The sequence below is a fragment of the Oncorhynchus mykiss genome, chromosome 2 (assembly GCF_057628025.1).
Source record: "Oncorhynchus mykiss isolate SJ-2025 chromosome 2, ASM5762802v1, whole genome shotgun sequence".
Lineage (NCBI taxonomy): Eukaryota > Metazoa > Chordata > Actinopteri > Salmoniformes > Salmonidae > Oncorhynchus > Oncorhynchus mykiss.
The window spans coordinates 81,136,175-81,161,529 of record NC_143023.1 but is presented as its reverse complement, the minus strand read 5'-3'; the positions used below and the strand labels follow the sequence as shown (position 1 = coordinate 81,161,529).

The following is a 25,355-nucleotide window of genomic DNA, read 5'->3' as shown; positions in this document are numbered from 1 at the left end:
GCAGTCGATTCGGCACAAAAGGATAACTGATACAATGGAGGTGGAAAATATTCAGACCCCTTTTTCCAAAAAATGTAATCTTGTTTCTCATGGTCAATCTTTGGTGCCTTTTGGTAAACTCTAAGCGGACTGTCATGTGCCTTTTACTGAGGGGTGGCTTCCACCTGGCCACTCTACCATAAAAGGCCTTATGGGTGGAGTGCTGCAGCGATGGTTGCCCTTCTGGAATGTTCTCCCATCTCCACAGAGGTACTCTGGAGCTGTCAGTGACCAAAAAGTTCTTGGTCACCTCCCTGACCAAAGCCCTTCTCGCCCGGCTGCTCAGTTTTGGCTGTGCAGCCAGCTCTAATAAAGAGTCCTAGTGATTCCTAACTTCTTCCATTTGAGAATGATGGAGGCCACTGTGTTCTTGGGGACCTTCAATGCTGCAGAAATGTTTTTGTACCCATCAAGATCTGTGGCTCGCTCGATACAATACTGTCTCAGAGCTCTATGGCCAATTCCTTTGACCTCATGGTTTGGTTTTGCTCTGACATGCACTATCAACTGTGGGACCTTATATAGACAGATGTGCGCCTTTTCAAAATATGTCCAATCAATTGAATTTACCACAGGTGGACTCCAATCAAGTTGTAGAAACGTCTCAATGATGATCAATGGAAACAGGATGCACCCAAGCTTATTTCCTTATATGAACTGTAACTCAGTGAAATCTTTGAAAATGTTGCATGTTGCATTTATATTTTTTTTAACTTACAGTAGATAATACATCCAATGATCATATAACTGGATTGATTGTTCCTTAGCGTAATTTCTTCAACATAATTGTAATTTAACTATAATTTCAATTCGTGAAACAGCAAGCGTTTGACAATAAATAGGAAAGAAATGTACACTACTTTGATATTACAGAATTCTGTACTCATTCATAGTGATTGACACAATCTCTGACAATATGGCTTACAGCTAAATATTTTCTAATTCAACATATTATTCCTAGACCCTACAATAGGATATAAATGAGAGGTGATTAATACCTTGTGTGTGTGTGTGTGTATTTCCTTACTAATAAAGAAAAATTAAGTGTGCAAATACAATAATTGTCAAGGCTACAGCAACACATTTTTAAAAAGTGCTTAAAGGCAACAAGTGTTTCTACTGTTTGTGGAAGGTGGAAAAACTATTAAAGGGATCATATTTAAGTGGATAAAGCACACGCGCGTCTAAAACACCTTTAAAGTGTAGTGTAACATTAAACAGCTATAAATATCACAAATGGTGTTTGATAAGAGATATTTCCTCTTCTCGTGTTCAAATTGATATGCAGACAAGTCTTAACCCTGACCTTTCCACACTTCCACAACGAAGGCTAGCCCATTCAATAGACAGCAATATTAAACATTCTAAACTGGATGGTTCGAGCCCTGAATGGAGATTGGCTGACTGCTGTGGTATATAAGACCGTATACCACAGGTATGACCCCCCCAAAACAATTATACTGCTCTAATTATGTTGGTAAGCAGTTTATAGTCGCAATAAAGGCACCTCAGGGTTCTGTGGTATATGGCCAATATACCAAGGCTTAGGGCTGTATCCAGGCACACCACGTTGCTTCGTCCCTAAGAACAGCCCTTAGCCGTGGTATATTGGCCATATAACATACACCCCCGTGCCTTATTGCTTAATTATACGGTCTACTCCTAAAGCCGCCTGTTGCCTGAGGGGAATTCCCAACGCTCCGTCTAAACACAAATGTGCCTCACACGATACAGTTTCATAAACATTTGGAACATTGCTTCTATGAAAGGTTGTAATTTTTTAAGATACTTACCGTACAAAGTTTAGTAAATTTGCACCCGGTTTATTTTTAAACACTGGAAATATGTAATGGTTCAATGGAAATGTGAGTGCAAGGTGAGAGGATGTCGCAATGGTGTGTGAAAACTAGGTGCAACTTTCCTAAACTGCACACAGTAAGTGTATCTTTTGTATTTTAAATATTATTTCTCGCTTATATAAAAGTTCCAAAGACATCCAAAACCGTATCGCAAGTGTGGTGCATTTGCATTTCGACAGAGCGTCAGGAATAAACAAGAGCATTGGGACTGTAGTTCACATGGAGCCAGCTGTGGTCCGTAAAATCCTCTGAGAACCCAAAACAGGTTCCAGCTGTAAACTGGGTATACCCCCCTTAGGTTCTCGAGAGCTAAATGAAGACATGAATATTGACCCTGAATATGGTAATAACAGTCCCAAGATTAAAACAAATCTTAATAAAGCAGCTGAAGTGTTCCATGACATCACAAAAGTGTGCTGAATTAAAAAGTGTCACTACTAATTGACCCATTATTATGCTGAGGAAAGACCACTAGACAACAGAGCAGGAAAGTAACAAAAGGTGAGCTTTAGGCCACCTAACAGCACACAATGGAGACAAATGTAACTAAGATGGGCTTTCAAGGGAGAGAGAAAATATTGCATAGGACTGTCTGAAATGGTTTAGCCTTGAAACCTGTGGAGTACGCAAAGACATTGCATGTCAATAGCTCTATGGCCTCTGAGAAAATAAGGTGAAATTAAGAATTCACAGATCCAGGAAGAAGTGACGGTACCACCAAATGAGGCCGTCCTGAAATGCTTCTAACAGATAAGCTCAAAAATACAAATTCAGTCAATAAACACATCAGAAACTGGAGTGACATTCATTGCAAAATAAGATTTCCAGAGAGTGCTCTGAGGTGAGGACTTCATAGCCGGCCCCCATAGCTTGGTATCACTGTGGCAAAGGCACAAGGACATTGACGTAGCTGATAGGAAAAAAGCCAGACTCCCCGCTGATCATGCCCTCATACCAGTTGTCATCAATCTGGTTGGTGAGGATGATGAGGTCGCCCTCCTTGAAGCCCAGCTCTCCTTCATTCTCAGCCACAAAGCAGTAGAGCGCACGGCAGCAAGGCTGGTCTAGGAAAACCTCACAATCATCTGAAAGAGAACCACAATTGCCTTGAAATTGATATCACTAGATGACCACTAATTAGTCAATCTAAACAGTTATGCTCATACTGGTTATTTCCTTTTAATTTCATGATTTTATTTACATGATTTCCATTTGCTTGCATCAGCAATATGATAGACAGGACATCATGGAAGGTTTTGGTATGAAGTCGGTACCATGACCTGTGGGTTTACTCACGGTTACAGATGATGGGACTCTCTGGTCTTAGAGGTATGTTTGTGTACTGGTAATCTGGGATAAGTGGAAAAGGATGACAAGAAATAGCATATCTTAGTTGAAGGTCCTACTTCCCATAGAGTTGCTGCATACAAATACTGGTATCCTGTTTTGAAATGCATGAAATGTCATACATTTTAGGGTATCAGTACTTACTTTTTCCATTGACAGCTTGGCTTATCTGGGCATCTGCAATAAATTATAATGGACATATTAACAACTTAAAATCGGGAAAGCTTTAGTGAACCATCCAGATGGCCCCAATTTACAAAAGAGACAGCATTTTACGATAGTAAAACATGATTTACACTAATAAAAAATACAGAAATAACATTATGGAAATGAATTGAACAAATTAAATTTGCTCAACAATTGAGCCAATTACCTGAAGATATAACTGATTTGACTGATGATCTGTGGGAAGATCCATTTTGTTGTGTGTTGATTGTGTTAACTTTAATAGATTTGGGCCTGGGCTCCCTCTTTGGTCGGTTGCTTGCAATGGCTAGCCTAGAAAGAACAGGAGAGACAAGGTCACAAGTTCACAACCATCAACAATGAACCAAACCCAGGCAGTATGACATGTGCCTTGAGTACTGAGTACATGTAGCTCATGATTAAGTCCCTGTCTTGAAGTGTATTTATTAATTTGATTGATACAATCACCTGCCCTGCAGACTTCGATTGAGGCTGTCCAGGATTTGGCAAGACTGGCGGTGATAGTCCAGAGCGGCCCCAATCAAAGCTGATAGGTGAGTCACATGCTCTGCCTGCAAGACCGGACCACAATAGATAACAGCACAGGATTGTCAATCTCACCGCCAGTGGCCAGTATACATGATAATGAGCCAACAAGCTAACTTTCATGAACATGTTTAGAGAAATTTGTATCTCCTTGTTTATAAAGAAAAATAAACTTGTGGATATTTCCAACCCGTACACTTCTCCCAAGTTGTTACAGGATTATAATAGGTTGATAACACTAATCCTGAATAGAAGAATAGGTTTACACAATGTTTGTTTAAAAAAATAAAAACTTTTTCTCCCCAATTTTGTGGTATCCCAATTGTTAGTAGTTACTGTCTTGTAGAATTAGTTACTGTCTTGTAGAATTGCAGTATTTTTGTTTTTGCTCACATCACTTTCTAAGAGGTCGAACATGCTTCTCTCTGTCAGCTCTTTGGAGTCCGAAAACTTCTCCCACGCCTGCATGATCTCCTCGTCAGGTATCTTTCCTTTGCGTCGTTTCTTGTAGTCAAAGTCTAGCCGACGACCTTCAAGTTTTCTTAGGTGGTACTGAAGAATGAATGACAAGTACATATGAATCTGAAAACACCCTTTTGCTTGTGAACAAGCATTTGATCCATACTGTCATAATCAACATTATACATTTATGACACATACAGTCGTAAACTGCACTTGATCTTCATTTACAATGATAGGTAGACATCAAAGGACCTTAAACCTTAAGCCTACAAGCCGTAAATCCAAAGCCTAGTGGCCTACAGCACATGGGTCAAAGACTACTAATCTGATACCTGTTCAGGCTGTTCCCTTTGCTGAAGCATTAATCATTTGGACTATTCTGAGTGATGGAGATGAGCCTCACCCCTATTTCCCTCAACTCCCTGTCCTGGAGTGCCTGCAGTGGGTCGATGAAGTTGTTCTTCACACTGATGTCCAGGGAATCTCTGGCTACGGCCATCTGTTTCAAGGCTTCCCCAATGTCCGCCAGTGCACATCCTACATGGAATTCACAGACATGAAGAAACATCTAAAAAAAACTTTTGATTCTGTTGAACACATCATGTAAAAATGAATAAACTGAGCTATTCAATAATTAAAATACATTCCAGGTCATATGATAGACCTCTAGATCTTTGGTGCGGGAGGATATTAGTGTACTAAGTGTTTGTACATCTCTAGGCCTGTACTCTTTTTGGAAGAGGCAAAACTTACTGAAGCATAGAACCTTACATTAGAACGATATTGATTTAACTGCTGAGTGTTGGGTTAAAAGCTTTTAGAGGTGAGACTCCTAGAGTATCTCACTGGTAACTGCTGGAGTATGTGTTTGGATGTAAAGCATTAGATACTGGGTTACAAACCCAGTTGGCGGACAAAAAATGAACTATCGCTACGCCTAACTGGCCCATAACCTGATCTGAATGTGTATAAAATATGTGGTAGTAGAATATGGTATGATATGTGTTGACTGTAAGCAGAGGCAGTTCGCTCCATGTGGGTTACAATTGTTGACGTACCAAAGGCAGAGCCGACTCCCAGTTCTCTACCGTAGTGCAACATGCAGTCTCCCAGCATTCCCTCAGTCTGGGGGTACCCCACAGCCTTCACCTGCCCACGGATCCTGGACACTGTGTTGAGCATGCCCAGTTTGGCTCTATATGCTATGGATCAATATTAGCATTCGCATCAAAATGTATATGTGATATATTTTTTGTACAATGAAATCCTATACTGGGCCAATTTATCAAGTGATAACATACCTGGGTTTGGCTGGAGGTACTCTGTGGTTTTGGGCACAAGTTCAAGAACCATTTTGTGGGTCACATCAATTCTCTAAAACAGAATAATCAATGACAGAGCAGGGGAAAATTCTGTATCAGTGTTTTTGTCCTCTCCACATAATTCTCAACAGTGTTCGACATTGTTCTACCTAATTTGACAAATTGTGTAAAAAAAGGAATAATACAAATGCAATAAAGGCCTGCCTCACCCTTTCCATTTTTTGAAATTCTTCATCCAGCTTTGTTCCCTCAGCCCCAATTATCTTCTCACTCAATAGCTGTGGCAAGATAAGAGATTAAAATATGAGGAAAGAGTGTATAATGGCAAAAGACAAAGCAAAAATCTTACTCTTTTTTAATAAATAAGTTGGTATACAATTTGTATGGTAACGTGCTCGCTCTCCTCTCATGAAAACAAGTTTATTTATATGTATGCATCAAAACATTCAAATTAAAAAGGCAGACTACCGTAATGACGCGACTTTAAAAAATATGAATTTTTCCCCCTCCAGAATGAACTGTACTGGCAAAACCAAATATTGCTAATAAGTAACTAGTAAAGTGAAAGTAACCTAGGCTACATCCAAAAACTGGTGTGAACTCTTACGCGGATGTACACAACTAATGTAAAGGTTTTCCACTAGGTTATACCAATAAAGCCTGCACAATTTCAAACCACTCTTACTGTCAGCATGTATTTTTGTATCAAAAAGAATTGATAAAGAACTATTGCCAACTATTGGCCATTGCATTGTGTGCCTTTATGCAGATCCACAAAGAGAAGCTGAATACACTCTGTCGCAAGTCAATAAGTATGTACGGCCTTTCTTCATCCCCATTGGTGATTGAATTCGCATTTAAAAGTAGCAACATAAAATTAGGCTTAGTATGATATGCACACATATATAGTCCTTTGGCGGTCATTCTAAGAGCACTCACTGTCAGTGCTGGCATGCACATTACAAGGAGTATGAAGTGTCAGCATGTACAAACTTGAACACTCACTAGCATAAGACCAAACTAAATGTTATGCCTGGAAGGTAACTGTGTGATTTGTATGCATGTTAACAAGCAGTCTCTCCATTGGTCAATCATAACTGAATACATTTAGAAACACAAGGCTTATAGTAAGTCCAGTATTGCATGCATGGTAAGCCTAAGCCATTAAATGCAGGGTTCTAAATTACATGGGTGTCTGGTTGGCACTCAAACGAAATCAGGGCACCCCCATAATAATAGAACAATATGGGCAACAGCATGGACATGGTGTTGAAAATGGGCACCCAATGTGAATGCAATTAGGATTTTAAATATCCTACACATTCATACCTGTGCTGTAGGCATTACTATCACTTATGCATGATTCATGCTTCATTTTCACACTTGAGTTGTAAAAGTTAGCCTAATTGTTCCTCTTCTATAGAAACCAAGCATTACCACACACTGATACCTGCGTTGTGCCAAGATAACAACCTCTCCCTCAATGTGATCAAGACAAAGGAGATGATTGTGGACTACAGGAAAAGGAGGACCGAGCACGCCCCCATTCTCATCGACGAGGCTGTAGTGGAGCAGGTTGAGAGCTTCAAGTTCCTTGGTGTCCACATAACCAACAAACTATCATGGTCCAAACACACCAAGACAGTCGTGAAGAGGGCACAACAAAGCCTATTCCCCATAAGGAGACTGAAAAGATTTGGCATAGGTCCTCAGATCCTCAAAACGTTCTACAGCTGCACCATCGAGAACATCCTGACTGGTTGCATCACCACCTGGTATGGCCACTGCTCAGCTTCCAAATGCAAGGCACTACAGAGGGTAGCTCGTATGGCCCAGTACATCACCAGGGCCAAGATTCCTGCCATCCAGGACCTCTATACCAGGTGGAATCAGAGGAAGGCCCTAAAAAATTGCCAAGACCCCAGCCACCCTAGTCACAGACTGTTCTCTCTGCTACCGCACGCTTGCCGTCCAAAAGGCTTCTTAATAGCTTCTAACCCCAAGCCATAACACTCATGAACAGCTAATCAAATGGTTACCCAGACTATTTGCATTGTTCCCACCCCACATTTTAACGTTGCTGCTACTCTGTTTATTATCCATGCATAGTCACTTTAACTCTACCTACCTGTACATATTACCTCAACTAACCAGTGCCACAACACATTGACTTTGTACCGGTACCCCCATATATAGCCTCGCTACTGTTATTTTATTGTTGCTCCTTAATTTTGTTATTTCTTTTTTACTTAAGTTTATTTAGTAAACACTTACTTAAAACGGCATTGTTGGTTAAGGGCTTGTAAGTAAGCATTTCACTGTAAGGTTGTATTCGGCGCATGTGACAAATACAATTTGATCTGACCTGCCCTTTCCAACAATGTCAATATCAGAGCTCAAAGACATTTGGTATATCCCTATTTACACTAGAGGTCGACCAATTATGATTTTTCAACGCCGATACCGATACCGATTATTGGAGGACCAAAAAGGCCGATACCGATTAATCGGACAATTTTTTTATTTGTAATAATGACAATTACAACAATACTGAATTAACACTTATATTAACTTAATATAAAACATCAATAAAATCAATTTAGCCTCAAATAAATAATGAAACATGTTCAATTTGGTTTAAATAATGCAAAAACAAAGTGTTGGAGAAGTAATATGTGCCATGTAAAAATATGTGCCATGTAAAAAAGCTAACGTTTAAGTTCCTTGCTCAGAACATATGAAAGTTGGTGGTTCCTTTTAACATGAGACTTCAATATTCCAAGGTAAGAGGTTTTAGGTTGTAGTTAATATAGTATTTATAGGACTATTTATCTCTATACCATTTGTATTTCATATACCTTTGACTATTGGATGTTCTTATAGGCACTTTAGTATTGTAGGTGTAACAGTATAGTGTCCGTCCCCCTCCTCGCCCCCTACCTGGGCTCGAACCAGGAACACATCGACAACAGCCACTCTCGAAGCATCGTTACCCATCGCTCCACAAAAGCCGTGGCCCTTGCAGCGCAAGGGGAATAACTACTCCAAGTCTCAGAGCGAGTGACGTTTGAAACAGTATTAGCGCACACCCAGCTAACTAGCTAGCCATTTCACATTGGTTACACTGATAGGCTTGAAGTCATAAACAGCACTGTGCTTGCGAAGAGCTGCTGGCAAAATGCACGAAAGTGCTGTTTGAATGAATGATTACGGGCCTGCTGCTGCTCAGTCAGACTTCTCTATCAAATCAGACTTAATTATAACTTAATAACACACAGAAATACGAGCCTTTGGTCATTAATATGATCGAATCCGGAAACTATCATTTTGAAAACAAAATGTTTATTATTTCAGTGAAATACGGAACCGTTCGGTATTTTATCTAACGGGTGGCATCCCTAAGTCTAAATATTCTTGTTACATTGCACAACCTTCAATGTATGTCATAATTACGTAAAATTCTGGCAAATTAGTTCGCAATGAGCCAGGCAGCCCAAACTGTTGCATATACCCTGACTCTGCGTGCAATGAACGCAAGAGAAATGACAATTTCACCTGGTTAATATTGCCTGCTAAACTGGATTAGTAGTTATAACTAGTGATTATGATTGATTGTTTTTTATGAGATAAGTTTAATGCTAGCTAGCAATTTACCTTGGCTTCTACTGCATTTGCGTAACAGGCAGGCTACTCGTGGAGTGCAATGGTTAGAGCGTTGGACTAGTTAACTGTGCGGTTGCAAGATTGAAACCCCTGAGCTGACAAGGTGAAAATCTGTCGTTCTGCCCCTGAACAAGGCAGTTAACCCACAGTTCCTATGCAGTCATTGAAAATAAGAATGTGTTCTTAATTAACTGACTTGCCCAGTTAAATAAAAGTTTTTTTTTTTTAAATTGGCGCCCAAAAATTCTGATTTCCGATTGTTATGAAAACTTGAAATTGGCCCTAATTAAATCGGCCATTCCGATTAATCGGTCAACCTCTAATTTACACTGAACAAAAATATAAAAATGCAACATGTAAAGTGTTGGTCCCATATTTCACGAGTTGAAAAAAAAGATCCCTGAAGTTTTCCATACACACAGAAAGTGTATTTCTCTCAAATTTTGTGCACAAATTTGTTTATATGCCTCTTAGTGAGCATTTCTCCTTTGCCAAGATAATACATCCACCTGACAGGTGTGGTATATCAAGAAGCTGATTACATAGCATGCTCACTACACAGGTGCACCTTGTGCTGGAGACAATAAAAGGGCACTTTAAAATGTGCAGTTGTCACACAACACAATGCCACAGATGTCTCAAGTTGAGGGAGCGTGCAATTGGCATGCTGACTGCAGAAATGTCCACCAGAGCTGTTGCCAGAGAATTGAATGTTAATTTCTCTACCATAAGCCACCACCAATGTCATTTTCGAGTATTTGGCAGTACGACCAACCAGCCTCACAACCGCTAACCAGGACCAGCCTGCACAAGACTTCCACAGCCGGCTTCTTCACCTGCGGGATCGTCTGGGGGGAGCCCCTAAATGAGCCTAAGAATTGATTTCTGATATGAATTGTAACTCAGTCAAATCTTTTAAATTGTTCCATTCATATTTTTGTTCAGTATAATCAATTGTATGTTATGCAGTTAACTGACTGAAGCTGTAGGACAGTCATGCACATCTCACTCCAGCGTTAATGCTAAATTGTAATTATTTCACCACTATGGCCTATTTATTGCCTTACCTCCCTAATCTTACTACATTTGCACACACTGTATATATATTTTTTTTATATTGTGTTATTGACTGTACGTTTGTTTATCCCATGTGTAACTCTGTGTTGTTTGTGTCGCACTGCTTTGCTTTATCTTGGCTAGGTCGCAGTTGTAAATGAGAACTTGTTCTCAACTGGCCTACCTGGTTAAATAAAGGTGAAATAACAAAACATTTAAAATTAAAATGCCTGTAGAGCCCCAGTTTATTGGCTTTGCTGTGTAGATAGCATAGGCCTATCAAGAGCAACTATTTGGGACAGTCATTTCAGTGGTGACCCAGTTAGTATCCCTGGCACTGGCATTGTTTACTGAAGGTGTTCAATCAAGCCTTTATAGCTAGAGGAATCTCTTAAAACGTCTTTAGAAAACAAAGTCCAGAATCCACCAGCACAAAAGCCTACACATAATTGCAATTTCTGTCAAAAACAAATTATAATTCACGCATTGTGTCTAGCCTAGTGGTTAGAGCGTTGGGCCAGTTGCTAGATCGAATCCCCGAGCTGATAAGGTAAAAATGTGTCGTTCTTTCCCTGAACAAAGCAGTTATCCCACTATTCCTAGGCAGTCATTGAAAATAAGAATTTGTTCTTAACTGGCTTGCCTAGTTAAATAAAGCTAAAATAAAAAAAATCTAATCTGTAGGTCTTTACAGTTGGTATTGGTAAGTAAGGCCTATACTGGCCTAAAATAAAGACATTAATTAATTTCCCTTCTTGGCGCGTTGCCACAAAACGTCATTCTAATTATCGCTGAGGCAACGGTTGCTTGCTGAAGTGTATGGGCTTTATCCACATGGCGCCATGCTAAGGAAACACAATGCACTGTGTCGTGTCGTGTCCTTACCTGACTTGCTTTGTGAAATTGCTTCTTCAACCCGGCTACCGACATCCTTCAAGAATCAAAAGGCCTAAATAATATATGGAAAGAAATAATGGGATGCCAACCGTGCTCTAATAGTTGACCCGTTGGTTAGCTACATTATGTCCCGATTGCCCTCCAGTCCGTCTCCATCGTCGCAATGTATCAATGCGCTAAATCACTTCACCGGGTCTGTTGAGTCCTCGAACACGATTGGTTGAGAGCTTCTGGTTGACGTACATTAGAGTGCCGAAGTTTACGTTGCATAAGGCATATAACAAAACAGTAACACTTACACAAAAAATCAAGTGGGACAAAATTACTGTTTAACTCTACCAGTACATTTAATTGTTTTACAAAATGCTATTTGTGATGCATGTCAGGTGACCAATTAGCCTATAAAAAGGTAGGCCTATAGGCTGCTACTGTATATAAAACTATTAAAACGAATTAATGTGGATTATACAGTCAACTAATTACATAAATTAACTACCAGGAAAAAGGAAACAAAATACAAAATACCCTAAAAGCTGCACCTGTTTTACATCATAGAAAGTTTATTAACGTATAGGAATTACAACACATTTCCTCCACATGTATTGGAAAATAATTGAGAGAGAAACTTCTGTTTAGCGCCAACTGTTGATCCTGTATGTGCCTTTACTGCTCACAGAGTCACTGGCTGCTCTTCATATTTCTTGAGTAGTTGGGCTGCAGGTCCATGGCTGTGTCTCATAGCCTCCTGCATGGGTGTGTTACCCCATCTGTCAAGAGAACATGCCACAAAAGTGTGAGATTATAAGTCTACTGTATAAACTTAAAGCCTCAATAGCCTATGGGAGCTTTCACTCCTTGTGTCCTTTCCCTCATCTGCACTGGTGAAAGAACTGGACAGGTAAAACCAGATTCCTAATACAGGTCCATCGTGTAGCACTCTAGCTTTCACCTGTCCTGCCTTTTCAGCTCACGGCAGAAGACATAGGGAGGAAGCAATTCAACTATTGAGATGCAGCCTTCTTAGTTTTTACCTGTCCTTGAGGGAGTAGTTGGTGCCTGTGTTCTCCACCAGGAACCGGATGACCTCAGAGTGACCCTCGGAGGCAGCCACATGCAGAGCGGACCTCCCGTCATAGTCCACGGCATTCACGTCAGCCCCAGACAGGAAGTACCTGGCGAGGGAAAGATGATCAAGTGTGTACATTTAGAAGATTATAATGTTTTAAAAAATACAGTGTCTCATGGTGTATCAATTTTATTTTTTTCTGTTTTAATGTATGCAAGAAAAGATAGACATTCTACTTAGGGCAACCCTACCTTCGCAAGGATTGTATGTCACCTTTGAAAGCAGCCAGTAAGATGTTCATGATCTGATAACCCTGTCAAATAAGAAGGATGTAGAAAGAAAAAAAGAAAAACACTTTATTTCTCAAATATCCCTGGAATAGACCTTGACAGGGAGTTTGATTCATCGTTAAAAGGTCCAATGCAGGCATATTTATCTCAATATCACATAATTTATACGTAACAATTAATTACCTTACTGTGATTGTTTTCAATTAAAATGGTAAAAAATATGCAAAAATTGCTTTTTAGCAAAGAGAAATTTCTCAAGCAAGAATTTTGCTAGGACTGGCTGGGAGTGGTCTAACTGGAGATGGTCATTCGAAGAGCACTCACTGTCAGAGAGGTTTGGAACTCTCTTTTTAATTGGTATATTAACTAATTTGCCACATGGTTACCTCACCATGGAAATGCCAAAGCTCCATCACATGAAAACAGGCTACATTTCATGCTTTCTTTCAAACAGCTCTTACAGGTGCAAAGTGTTGTTGTGTAGATGGCCTCAAATACTGACCTCAGACTCTGCTTTCCATTGCCTGTATGTAAGCACCTGTCTGAACGGTGTTCGAATGTCAAAACTGTGTAGCTGGAATGTTGATATGAGTTCCTTAAAAACAAACAAAAAATTAAATAAATCAATGAAAAGCAAGGAAGAACAAACCACAATTATGCTATAAAAGGAAATAGTTAATTAGGGAGTTGTGATGGTTTCACAACCTCACAGAAGTGCACAGCCTTCCAGCAGTTTCCAAAGGAGTCTAGGTCAGGTGACCAACACAGCAGGCCTAGAACTCCTGGGACAACTGCCAGCATAACTCCTGATTTACTGGACTTGGCTGGTGCAGACGTCTGCAAAACATAACATTGATTATCATTAACCAGTGCTTAACTTGGACTGAAATAGGTACCGGTACTCATTTTGGGTGCCGGTACTTTTTATATTTAGGTGCATGCGTGCCGCAATACTTTTGAACTAATATTTATTAAGAGGTGCAGGAGCTCAAGTAGGAGAACATTTGAGGTGCCAGTACTCAGCTCCGGTAAGCTCCTGCCAATGGGAGGTTTCAAAGCATTAATTCAAATACATAAGTAAAACAAGAAGAAAGTATGTGATTAAATGAATGGCTTAATTTGCTTTACTTGCCCAAAAATGCTCTATCATCTCACTGCTTCAAGCCTATGACACGTGTAGTGCACTTTCTCGTCTAATACTCTCGTGACAGAAGTAAACATAAATGTACAGCAAAGAAAGATACAGCAGAAAAACTGAGTAGTGGGGACCAGGGAATTTATGTTACCACTACACCAGACCCTAGCACCAAATCAAATCAAATTGTATTTGTCACATGCACTGTCACATGCTTACTTACAAGCCCTTAACCAACAATGCAGTTCAAGAAAAATAGTTAATAAAATATTTACAAAATAAACTAAAGTAAAAACTGTAATGAAAAGTAACACAATAAAATAACAATAACGAGACTATATACAGGGGGTACCAGTACCGAGTCAAAGTGCCGGGGTACAGGTTAGTCAGGGGGGTCAATGTAAATAGTCCAGGTGGTCATTTGATTAATTGTTCAGCGGTCTTATGGCTTGGGGGTAGGCTGTTAAGGAGCCTTTTGGACCTAGACTTGTCTCTCCGGTACTGCTCGCCATGTGGTAGCAGAGAGAACAGTCTATAACTTGGGTGACTGGAGTCTTTGACAATTTTTTGTGCCTTCCTCTGACAGCACCTAGTATATAGGTCCTGGATGGTAGGAAGCTTGGCCCCGGTGATGTACCCACCACATGGAATTTCAATTATTGTTTTGAGAATGCAAACAAACCAACCTTAAAATTGAATATTCTGGAGTAGTCGTTCATTCCCGCCACTTGCATCATAGAGAGCATACTCTTTGTAGCCGAGGGCGACAGCACCTGGTCACCTGACAGAGGGCAGAGTCCCCCATTGGCTAACGAGGCTGCCATGGCTGCTCCTGATTCACACGTGACCTCTGTGGAGGCACACTGACACACAATAAAAATGCATCAGAAACATTTCAATCTATATCAAAGTATTTAACTATGGAAATGAAATGGTCAAACATTTACCTGCAGCATTAAATCCAACGTGGCATTTATGTCAACGGTCTCCGGAAAGCACTGCCAAAATAATAAAGTGAACATTTTCAGGGTTAAAACAGTAAAAATAGAGAATTACATCTATCAAGTGTTCACAAAAAAAACATTTTTATTACTACCTATTACTGTATTTAAAAGTTTGATGTGGAAGAAATGACTTACTTTCTTTTCTTGAAGGTAAAATGATAAGGCATGTTGTCTGATGCTGTCCTTTCTCAAGCTCTGGTAACTGTATGACAGACAGACATGACAGGTCAGCAGGGACAAAAAAAGACATCAATACAAAAAATGTAGCAAATTGCTAAGAGCGAGAGATAATAAACTTTGGTAATAATCAATCTATTGTTAACAAGTTAGTTTGTTTGTAAAATATATATATAAATAAATTCCATAAATTGCTAAATACCTTGTGCAGTTTAAGTTTGCATGTTCCTTATTGCAAAGTCTTTTGACAGCATTCAAGACCTGCGGAGATGACATAAAGATGGCATTGGTCACACCATAGTATTTGTGACTTGAAAGTGTTTTATTTTTTATATTGCAAACATAACCATAAAGATTAAAAACATTATTTTTTTGCCTTCTGCCTTACTTACAGATTCATACTTTTCCTCCTCCTCTGCACCAAGACTGGCAGCCAACTGTACAAAAACATCAAATTACATTTAACATCACTTGAAAATGCATTGGCATTATATTTGAATGCAAATAGCCATTGGTGAGGGAGTGTGTGTATATTACCTGTAACAAAGATGTGGTAATAATGGCGCCTGTCTCAATGAGCGGACTGTGAGGAACTCCTGTGTAAAATATTTGTTTTTACATTATTAAAAACCACATCCCAAGGACTCTATTAACATCATAAGCCATGCATACTTAAATAAAGGTCAAATAAAATAATAATACAAAATACTTTGCTTACTGGATTGCATATAATTGAACTTCATGGCTCCATGCTGTAATACCCAAAGTCTTGCAAGCAGAAATAAGTAGACACGTGTTTTACTGTACCTTGTTTGGTGAGGGTGAAAGGAGAGTCATATTTTGAGAACTCCTCCACGCCCACATATCTGTGCACGTTGTCCACTCCGAGCTGGTCTATTGCAATGCCATAAACCAGAGGCCAGGATACTTCCCCCAGAACACAGGATTCGGCCCAGTCTCCTAAAGACAGCCTAAAAGACCACAGACAAGGCAGAACAAGAGGATTAACTTCCAAAAAAAGGACTCTCAATTTAAAAGGACTGCGCTATATAGTCCCCAGTGGTGTTGATGACATAAAACATAGTGACATTGGTTTTACAATACCTCTGACCATCAACCGTACAGACTGAGACTCCCCATTTTGCACTGTCTCTACTATCCTTCTCCTGCTGAGATAAACAATTCGTTTTTTTAGGCATTGTTTTAGCACACACCCATGCCAAGAGAAGTTTTCATTTCCTACAATATCAAAGGTAGCATTTTATTGCACGACTAAAGTAATTTGGGGCACGCTTCAAAACACCAGATGAGATTGTACCTCACCTTGACTGAAGACAGCTGTTTACATTTCATGAACAACTTTTGAGTTTCGTCGGTGAAGGTGGAAAAGTCAGGGATGACAAACCTTCCCTGTAGAGCTTTCAGAATGAGGGACACAAAGCCTGTAACACACCTGAGGGGGAAATTTAAATAACACCTTGTTTATCAGAGACACTTTCATAACGTGATCAAGGAACACAACCAGTTTAATTGGTCTGACTAACAGCTTCTCTAATGTAGTTGATTATGTATTTTGGTTCTGTCCATGATTGGGCTAATGTATATATTTTGAACATAAGTGTATGTCTCTATTATCTATAGCAGGGTTTAATCAAAGTCGGGAAAATTGCAGTGGGGCTGGCAAATAAAACAAAAATCGAGAATATATATTTATTTATTTTTTTAATTGGGGAACCATATATTAAGAGTACAGATTATTTTATGGGACAATATAGAAACATTTTTGAGAAAGATAATTTGAAGAAAACACTTTTTATTGACTAAATGTATTTATTGGTTGAAAAGAGATGAAAATATAATGAATTTAAAGTTATTTGTTGATGTGAAAATCAAAATGTAATGCTTTTAAGGTGGTGTCATTAGATTTGGGGTGGGATAGGGTCGGCAGAATTTCTGGTGGAAAAAAAATGGAGTCCCCGGAAATGCTGGCGAAGGAAATGGGGTCGACGTTGAAAAAGTTTGAATATCACTGCTCTATAAAGGCTCTATTTGCCCAACTCTGAACATGCTGTTTTGTTTCAAATTGTAAATGTGAGTTTTGTTGCAATTGGACACATAGTATGTTAACCAGTGTTAAAAATGGCTTTTCTGTGTGGAGGAACCATCCTTTTCCGTCACAGTTGGCCAGTAACTATGATTGCAATGCAGTTCTAACCTCACCTCTGAAAGGTGTTCCTGTCTACTGTTCCATCCTCATCCTGCAGTTTCCTCATATGAAAGTAGCAGTCCTTGATTCTGGGGTCGGATCTGTGTAGGCCTGAGCTCCACACTGTCTATGGAGGAAGAGAATGTAGTATACATTTTTTTCGTTGTTTGTCATTGTAGTTTATCTTTGTGGATACTGCTTCTTGTTCAGGTCTCTTTAGCAATAGCAATTACTAGCTACCTCAAAAAACTGGTTCATGCCGACTCTCCCATCAGAGGCAAAGCTGTCAAAGAGAACATCAGCAGCCCTGGAAGAAAATAATGTATTTCATCCACCACAGGAGGGCATGGTTAAGCAATAAGAACATAACTGGTAAAGATAATGTAAGAGTACAGGGTCATTTGTGAGATACTCACGCCCTCCTCTTTGAGTGTCCCTGCGTGGTCTCTGTCCTGCCCACACTGAGCCAGGGCTGGGGAGATGTGGTGACAGGCCTCTCCTGTTCTGCCTGGGGCAGAGGGGGCTTCAGAGCTCCATTACTAACCAATGATGGGAGGCCTGTAGAGATAGGTACAAAAGAGTACAAATGAGGTGAGTGGTTGGGTGGTTCGGGTGGGGGTTACAAATGTGAGATTAATACCTTTGATTTTCTATAGACACTATCAGTTTAAGAGATACATAAAATGGACTGTATTGTGTATTTTAGGATTTGACTATGCGGGTTATGCTAAGAAATGCAGGCAACTGCATAGTCACATGTGAAGTGAAGTGGAAACCTACTTTTCTCCTCACACCTTCATCACTATCCTTACCTGTTGATCCAGGGCTCACTAAGTTGACAGGTCTCTGAGACTGGGACTGAAAGGAATTTCTTGGCATGGGACATGGAACATTCCCTGATGAAGCCGTATCCTTAGGAAATGAAAAACAACAAACAAACAAATGTACAGACAGATTTTGAAAGCAGGAAGTGGCATTCTGCAGTTATAGACTGGTAATATTTGAGTTTAGACAACATAAGTCATTTTACCGTCAATCAAATCTATAAGACATTATCCATGCCTAACTGTAACGAGGTAAGAATTTCAAAGTCTTAATCAGTGAGTCAACATATAATATCTACATTTTCAAACTCACACATATCGGATGGACATTTTGAGCCTCATTTGACTGTCCCCAGACATCCCTTTAATGTTTTCAGTAATCACAGGTGCTCTTTAGTGAAGTAAAGTTGAATTGTTACCTTTACAAGGCAATGTGGGGGCATCAACAGTGACAAAGCATGGAGCGATTACTTTTTACTACTACTGGGGTTTCTAAATGGCCTCTGCTTCTGCACCGACATTGACTCTATTTAGAAGCTGAAAAGACATCCATCTACTGTACTTTTTCATGAAAGCAGCACTTTCATCCTCCCTTTATTTTACAGCTCAGATTAAAGACTGTAATTTGATTCTGAATAACCTCTGCTTTGATTTATTTCATGCCTTAGCTGGCCACCTTCCACCTGACAATGCAGAAATCTTTCTGCTTTGGCTTATTTGACAAAAGTGCGGGTAACTCCCCCACTTTGATCTAGTGAGGTGGGTGTATTAGGGTGACTCAGGGGTGTGTTGTGTGAAACAGTGATATCGGCATGTTGTTTGTGTGTCAGATTCAGGCAGGACACAGCACGTACCTGGCTCTCAGCCCCTTTCACTGGCAAAGGATTCCTTTCTTCATGGGCCTCTGTCATCAAGTAATTTTCTAAAGCAAAACAAATTATAAAGAAAAGGAAATTAATGACAAAATCAAGGGTTTTTAGTTTAATCCATGTGTAGTTTAATTCAAATTACATTTGTTGGTCTTATCAGCCATGTTTTCAGGGTTCCCAAAAAAGTTTACAAAGCACAGAATAGTCTATTATTATTACAACAAGAGTTGAGGAGAATTTTGTAACAAAGACGATGATAATAGTATCCCAAAATTATGATTAAATGTGCATTGTGTAAAATGTGTAAATGCAAACAGCCCTGAATGTAATTTGATACTATAAAGTTGTTTACTGTCAGAATCCACTTTAAGATACAAACAGCAGCATTTTCCTGACTACCTATTAGTTCTTGCTCACAGAAGTTGACAATAAGAAAAAAATAAAAAAAGATTTCACATCCCGGTCAATTCACTTTCTGAAATAACTCTCAAAACCACAACATTTTTTGAAAACTTAACCACACCGCACATACCAACAACAGTAGATAAAATGGAAATCTGCACAGGGTTAAATGGTTTAATTTTTAAGTTTTACTCTTGAGAAGAAGTGAAACACTCATTATGTGACAACACAGACAAGAGCAGTATAAATGCCATTCCCTTCCAAGTATACTGTTTGACATCAGCAATTCTGACATATCTAGTACAATGTCATGTCTTAACACAGCGTTTGTGAACATTGACTATTGCTCATCAAAACGTGAGCAATAAAAACTACACACAAACTTTGAATAAACATATTTGTAGTTTTTGTCTCCAGTATCTTGTTTACTGGAGTTGATGTCTATACTGTTTGACTGGAACATTCCAGACAGAGGAATGCAGACAGCATTTCCCCTGAGCCAAGAATGGGGTAAAGAGAGGAGTAGCCTGTCTGAGAACACTATTACAACCATCTGTATAACACGTGGGTTGTGAAAATATCACTGTCATACATGCATATAAAGGTTAAATACACTGTTGCATGTTTATTTCTTTAATAAGGCAAGTTATAATAAATACACTCATGGACTTCGACTGGCTTTAGTGTGGCAATTGTTTTACTGTTTTGTCAGATAAACAACCAGTACCACATCAACTCATCTGGACTTGATTTTGCCTCCTTCTTTCCCTCACATGTTGTCGGCCCTACAACAGTCCACATGCTCTGTTTTAATGACCGACGTCTGGTTAGAGTAGATCTTCCTCAGTTTCACCATCCCACTCAGCTCCTTATTTTAGCACTTTGAGGCAACACCCACAATAAAAAGCCCCATAGGCCAAAAATCACAGGGGGGGAAAACCCACATCGTTAACATCGCTGAAACAGTCTCATACCCACAATTAGATGTTCCTGCAATGTAGCCTACCTCTCATGTCCTCCTCCTTATTTGGCTCCAGTAATTTGTTGCCGTCCAAACCTCCATACCGTTTCCTCCATTTGCGTCTTAGGGAAGGGGTTCTTTGGAAACTAGAAAAACAAAAGATTTCAGAATAGATGGTCTTATAACGTTGTACATTTTTGTCAAACAATATGATTGTTAATCTTGGCAACCAAATGACATGGTCTCTTTCAATAGGTGTCACAACCAAATGAAACAAGCAAATAATTGACAAATTGTCATTAATGGATCAAGTGAAGGACAATGAAAACACTTGAATAGCACACAGTTTGTGGACACCAGGAAGAACCGAAGTGATTGTAACAGAACAGCTAATGGTGATCAAAATAAACATCAAAATCAAATCAAACCATTAACTTGGTTCAAAACCAAGTTTTAAACAAATGTTGTGCCTGACTAACCCTGTTCTAAATGCATTAGGTCCTTAGAACTCCACCAAGACAAGTCTAGTCATGATGTGGGGAATAAGTGGAATGTCCGTCTCTATGTAGGGGAGTTATGACATGGTGAGCTATCATCAGCATCTCCACTTAAAGCAGCACCTGGGATGCAGGTTCTCTTTGGTGTGGGCAGCCTGGCCTTCTGTTAACTCCACTGCAATGCCACGTCTCATGATAACATTCATGGAACGTGCAGCAAACAAGATGCTCAAATGAGACATGAAAATGTACCAGTTTTCCTATTACTGGCAAATGTATAAATGGTAAATATGTAAGCTATTGGGTCATTCCACAAAATGGGTGCCTTTTGCATCCCTTTGATATTTTTTTAAAAGCCTGATATATTTTTAAAAAAGTGTCCTTTAATATAGACCACATGGAGAATCTGAATCAAGAAACATTGAACAGCTAATAGTCAAATCATAGTGAAGGTGAACTGGTTCTCCTCTTTTTGGACATGTTCTGGTGTTTTGGGTTGGAAAACTGAACGGATCGACCATAACATAGATAGACATGCTACAAATGTTTTAACAATTACTTTTTTTGGTGAAACTTGGATTTAATTGCCACTTGCTGTTGCGCACAACAATCTTCCATTCCCCCTGTCACAAGGGGATTTAGCGCTGACTTAAGATTAAATCGTCAACCCTGTTAAGGTCAACCCTGTTACTTTCTTTGGCACTTAATACCCAAATGGGCACAGACATCAATTCAACATCTATTTCTCGTTGGTTCAACATAATTTATTCAAATGACTTGGAAACAACGTTGATTCAACCAGTGTGTGCCCAGTGGGTAGGCACTTACTATAGTAATTTTTATTTAATCTTAAGATGGTAAAACATGTATTTTGACGATTTTGAACATGTGCCTTTATGACAGAATGTTTGAATTAGGTTAAATCAAACATTTTTGGGGGACCAAGTTCCATTTCTCATAAGGCACCAAATTGGTTGAACGACCCTTCTGCCTTTCCTAACATCTGACTATATACAAATCCCAAAGTGGTGAAATATTAGTTATTCTTACCATAGATAAGGATTATCCTCTGTGTCTTGGCTTGGAGTTTTTTCCATTGAGGGATGAGACTTTCACTGGATACTTGGTCCACAATTATTTTGTCAATGTCTTTTGTCAACTTCTGAGACGAATGCAACAGGGAGGAATAATGTAGGGATAAAACACATTTGAGTCTCCCTGCTCCAGCTCTAAGCTCTGTGTGTGAGTGTATGTGCTGTGTGTTATGCTGCTTGCTCTGAAGTTTCTGAATGAATGGGAAGAACTGAAAGGGGACCCACTGAGAAAGTGGGTGGGATATCTTAATTCAGAAGGAATTCTGAACCACTCAACTGCAAGGAAAGGCAGTCATAGGTTGTTTTTTGTTGTTTTTTTTGGGGGGGGGGGGGGGTTAACATTATAGAGTTTGAACACGCTGAAACACCTTAAATTTAAGGGGCACATAAGGACTGCATTACACATTCATAAGCAATACATAAGCATTTACAAAATGCTTACTTCAGAACCTGCAAGTTTCAGTTAAAGTTATGTCACAGTATGTTATTATACTGCAGCTGTTTATAGGTAGCCTATTTCATAAATGCTTGTGTTGTGTACTGCTCATGAATGTGTTGTGGCTTATGAATAAAGTTATTATGTAGCTGCTCTTCAACTAAAGTGATACAGTGCACTAAACATAACAAGTAAGCATATGCTATGTGGGATAATTGTGTAATTAATTTTCTGAATGTCTTTACAAAAAACAAGAAACCAGTTAGTTAGTTTGCACTTTAAAATAAATTACACGAAATTAACTACCCAACTCAAGCAAAAATAATTAAGAGCAACTTGAATGGAGGCTGATACAGCTGATGCAGTTCATGATTTGAAAACATGCGCAGATAAGGCGCAGAGTTGACACCGAATGAGTCAAGTGTTGCAACGTTAGCTGTGTTTACATTTTTTGACCAACTGTGCCTTGAAGTTACAGGAGATTGATCAACGAATGCACTGTATTTTCAATAGTCACGGACAACCCCGTTCTCTTTGTCGGACACTATTGTTTAAGGTGTTCCATTTTAGATAACGTTACTTTATCCAAAACCATCTGTCTCTCACCTTCTGCCGGAGACTGTCCCCATCATCACGTCAGTTTGAGGGACCTTTTGCAGCAAGAAAATACGCTGGAAAGCATACAATGCCCGAAAAGACCAAAACGGTAGGGCTGTCCTAAAACAAGCACCATGTAGGCTATAGATTTACTAGCCAGCCAGAGGTTTAGTTAAGATAATTTACTCAAATAATTGTCATGCAGACCAATGGCTACTTACTAACAGTACGTTCTAAACATGTTGTGCTCCTCTCCTTTCCGCAGAATTAAACTGTAGGCCTATAGAAGCCGTCGCAGACACCTTCGTCTTCTGGGCAAGTAGCTCGAGACAAGAACAACGTGGTGACAATTTCAGTGCACGCGAAGCCGGAATCTGAATTGAACGCGATTACAGGTGTACACTTTTTTGTATGCGGAACACTGATGGCAAAATAAACTCCGCTAGTAAAGACTAATTGAGTATTTAGTTGTTGTTTTTACCCCCCCCCCCAAAAAAAGATGTATTTATTTATTTTACGTAGGTAATGTACAATATGTTCATTCCTAGTTGTGTCTATAGTGGCAGTAGGTGTCGCTATTGCCGCACCGCCAACTGATGGGCAGGCTAATGCTGAGCTTGTTCGGTATCTCTCCAAGGTGCTGGCGTTGAAGAGAAGCGAAGTCGTTGTGGACAAGGTTTGAGAGCTATGAATGGACATCTCTGGATTCTTCATGATGCATGTTTATATACTGTGTTGCCAATAACAGAAAAGTTTCAGGAATTTAAACTAAAATGTTTCATCATGTCCTTATGCCTCTCTGCAGGGCTCAAGATACTGAGAATATTGTCAAGGTGGCACTAACTCCAGAGCAGGGGTTGGACAGGTTAAAGCAAGAGGCTGTTTGAATGTTAATTACACCCATAACAGACGCTTCTCTATGACACCATGGATTACTTTTTAGTTCAGGTCCTATACACCTTCACAGTATTGGTTGATTTTCAGACATCTATGGAAACAGCTCAGTTAAGATAGTAGCCTACTTTATTAATCCCCAAAGGGGACATTTGTTTGCATCAGCTGATGCACACACCAATGAATGCACAATTTGTGACATGCACTATAGTCAAGCATTCTACAAGGATTTTAACTGTATAGGCGTCTGAAATATTTTTTTCCCCAAACTGTTGAAAGAACCCTTGTTTACTGAGGCTTCCTCAGAAATAAATTGCTGTCTTATCATCTGTGACATTGTTTTTTTTTTAAGTAAAATTTCAATCACAATGAGTCTTGCCTCAGGCATGGCTACTGATATGATTGTTATTGATGTATTATGTTCATACTGAAAAAGTTCACCCAAGTTCCCACCTTTTCAGGCTATCTACCTTCACCTCATGAGGTATCTGAGGTATATTTTTTAGCAAATATCTTAGATCATTTAGCCTTTTTTATTCATGCTTTTGTTGCCCCTAAAACGTGTGTTATGTTTATTTTCTTGGACAACATGTGGGTATTTATTTCTGTATCGAATTGATGTAGTTGTGGTAAATGAAATGAGATATTTGGCAATGGAAATAAAAATGTCAATGACGTCTATGACTCCACCGGCCCTGTGGTGTGACAGCGGGACAAGGCTATTGGCCTGAAACCTGTGCTTTTAATCATGCTGTGTGGATGAATGTTTGCTTCCCAGCAGGAATTACTCCAAAAGTAGCCTTTATTTTGAATGACACTTCAACCATTACTAATGTAAATGGTACTTAGTCTAACATAAAATATGCAATACATTTTTCCAAAATGTCCTTTTATGTATGCAGCTGGCTACCAAAAATTGCAGCTGGTTAATTTTTATAATCTGATTGCATATCCCCATTACAGGTAATCCGTTACTACCCAACCTGCTCAGCTCCAAAGGACCCAAGTAAGGGCCTCCAGCCATGTTGGAAGTGGAAAAGCTTGCCCACGTGCAGATACTCCATACCCAGGGTCTTCCTCATCATGCTGGGCTCCACTGTTTAACACGTCCCATCAATCTTCTCCCTCTCAAAGGCCTGGCAGTTCTAGCCCAAGTTTAGCAGTCGCAGGCTGGAGCATACCAGTGCCACACTCAGGACCCGTAGATTAGAGGGCACCTCTGCTAAGGAGCAGAATAGTGGGTGCCATGAGCCGCCAGAGTAGAACTGGGAATTGTTCTCCAATGATGGAGAAAGGGGTGGAAGTTTGTGTCTAGCTATTTGTAAATATTGTGGTTTAGGGGGTAGAGGTGGGGGTCTTGCTACTTTTCTCTGTAAAGTAGGAGGCTCGTTGTCTCAAAGACAAGGTGCTGGTAGAGATTGATTTCATCACCCTGGATCTTCAGGCTCATGTACATGTAGATTGGCTTCCCCTCCATTTATTCGTGACCGTTTTCAATCAACTCTAGTTGATCTGCAGAGGCAGAC

The 25,355-nt window shown here is 39.6% G+C and overlaps 2 protein-coding genes and 1 long non-coding RNA gene across 11 annotated transcripts; 1 reads left to right on the top strand and 2 right to left on the bottom strand.

Moving 5' to 3' along the window:
- Positions 1-714: 714 nt before the first annotated feature.
- Positions 715-11,628, bottom strand: sh3gl3b (SH3-domain GRB2-like 3b). The gene is made up of 11 exons (XM_021573576.3): positions 11,366-11,628; positions 5,971-6,039; positions 5,741-5,813; positions 5,498-5,641; positions 4,843-4,976; positions 4,371-4,529; positions 3,900-4,003; positions 3,619-3,743; positions 3,390-3,422; positions 3,195-3,248; positions 715-2,983 (listed from the first exon to the last, which is right to left on the bottom strand). The coding sequence occupies exons 1-11, from the start codon at positions 11,408-11,410 to the stop codon at positions 2,775-2,777; spliced, it is 1,149 nt and encodes a 382-aa protein (XP_021429251.1). The 5' UTR covers positions 11,411-11,628; the 3' UTR covers positions 715-2,774.
- Positions 11,629-11,917: 289 nt separating this feature from the next.
- glsl (glutaminase like) lies at positions 11,918-23,311 on the bottom strand. Of its 9 annotated transcripts, none has more exons than XM_036956474.2 (21): positions 22,945-23,311; positions 20,357-20,457; positions 18,934-19,001; positions 18,068-18,167; positions 17,672-17,813; positions 17,496-17,562; positions 17,270-17,382; positions 16,373-16,502; positions 16,154-16,218; positions 15,857-16,020; positions 15,587-15,645; positions 15,442-15,486; positions 15,252-15,310; positions 15,008-15,074; positions 14,816-14,866; positions 14,555-14,731; positions 13,439-13,570; positions 13,236-13,328; positions 12,695-12,756; positions 12,409-12,549; positions 11,918-12,144 (listed from the first exon to the last, which is right to left on the bottom strand). In XM_036956474.2, exons 1-21 carry the CDS (start codon positions 22,968-22,970, stop codon positions 12,048-12,050), a joined length of 1,959 nt encoding a protein of 652 aa, XP_036812369.2. In that variant the 5' UTR covers positions 22,971-23,311; the 3' UTR covers positions 11,918-12,047. The 9 variants fall into 9 exon arrangements, with proteins under 9 accessions (XP_036812369.2, XP_090065281.1, XP_036812366.2 ...); XM_090209155.1 differs by having other exon boundaries at positions 16,154-16,215; positions 22,945-23,306; XM_036956471.2 differs by lacking the exon at positions 22,945-23,311 and adding an exon at positions 21,859-22,113.
- LOC118942622 (uncharacterized) lies at positions 22,726-24,506 on the top strand. Its single transcript, XR_005038428.2, has 2 exons — positions 22,726-23,044; positions 23,201-24,506. It is a non-coding gene; the product is annotated as an uncharacterized LOC118942622 (long non-coding RNA).
- The last annotated feature ends 849 nt before the right edge of the window (positions 24,507-25,355 follow it).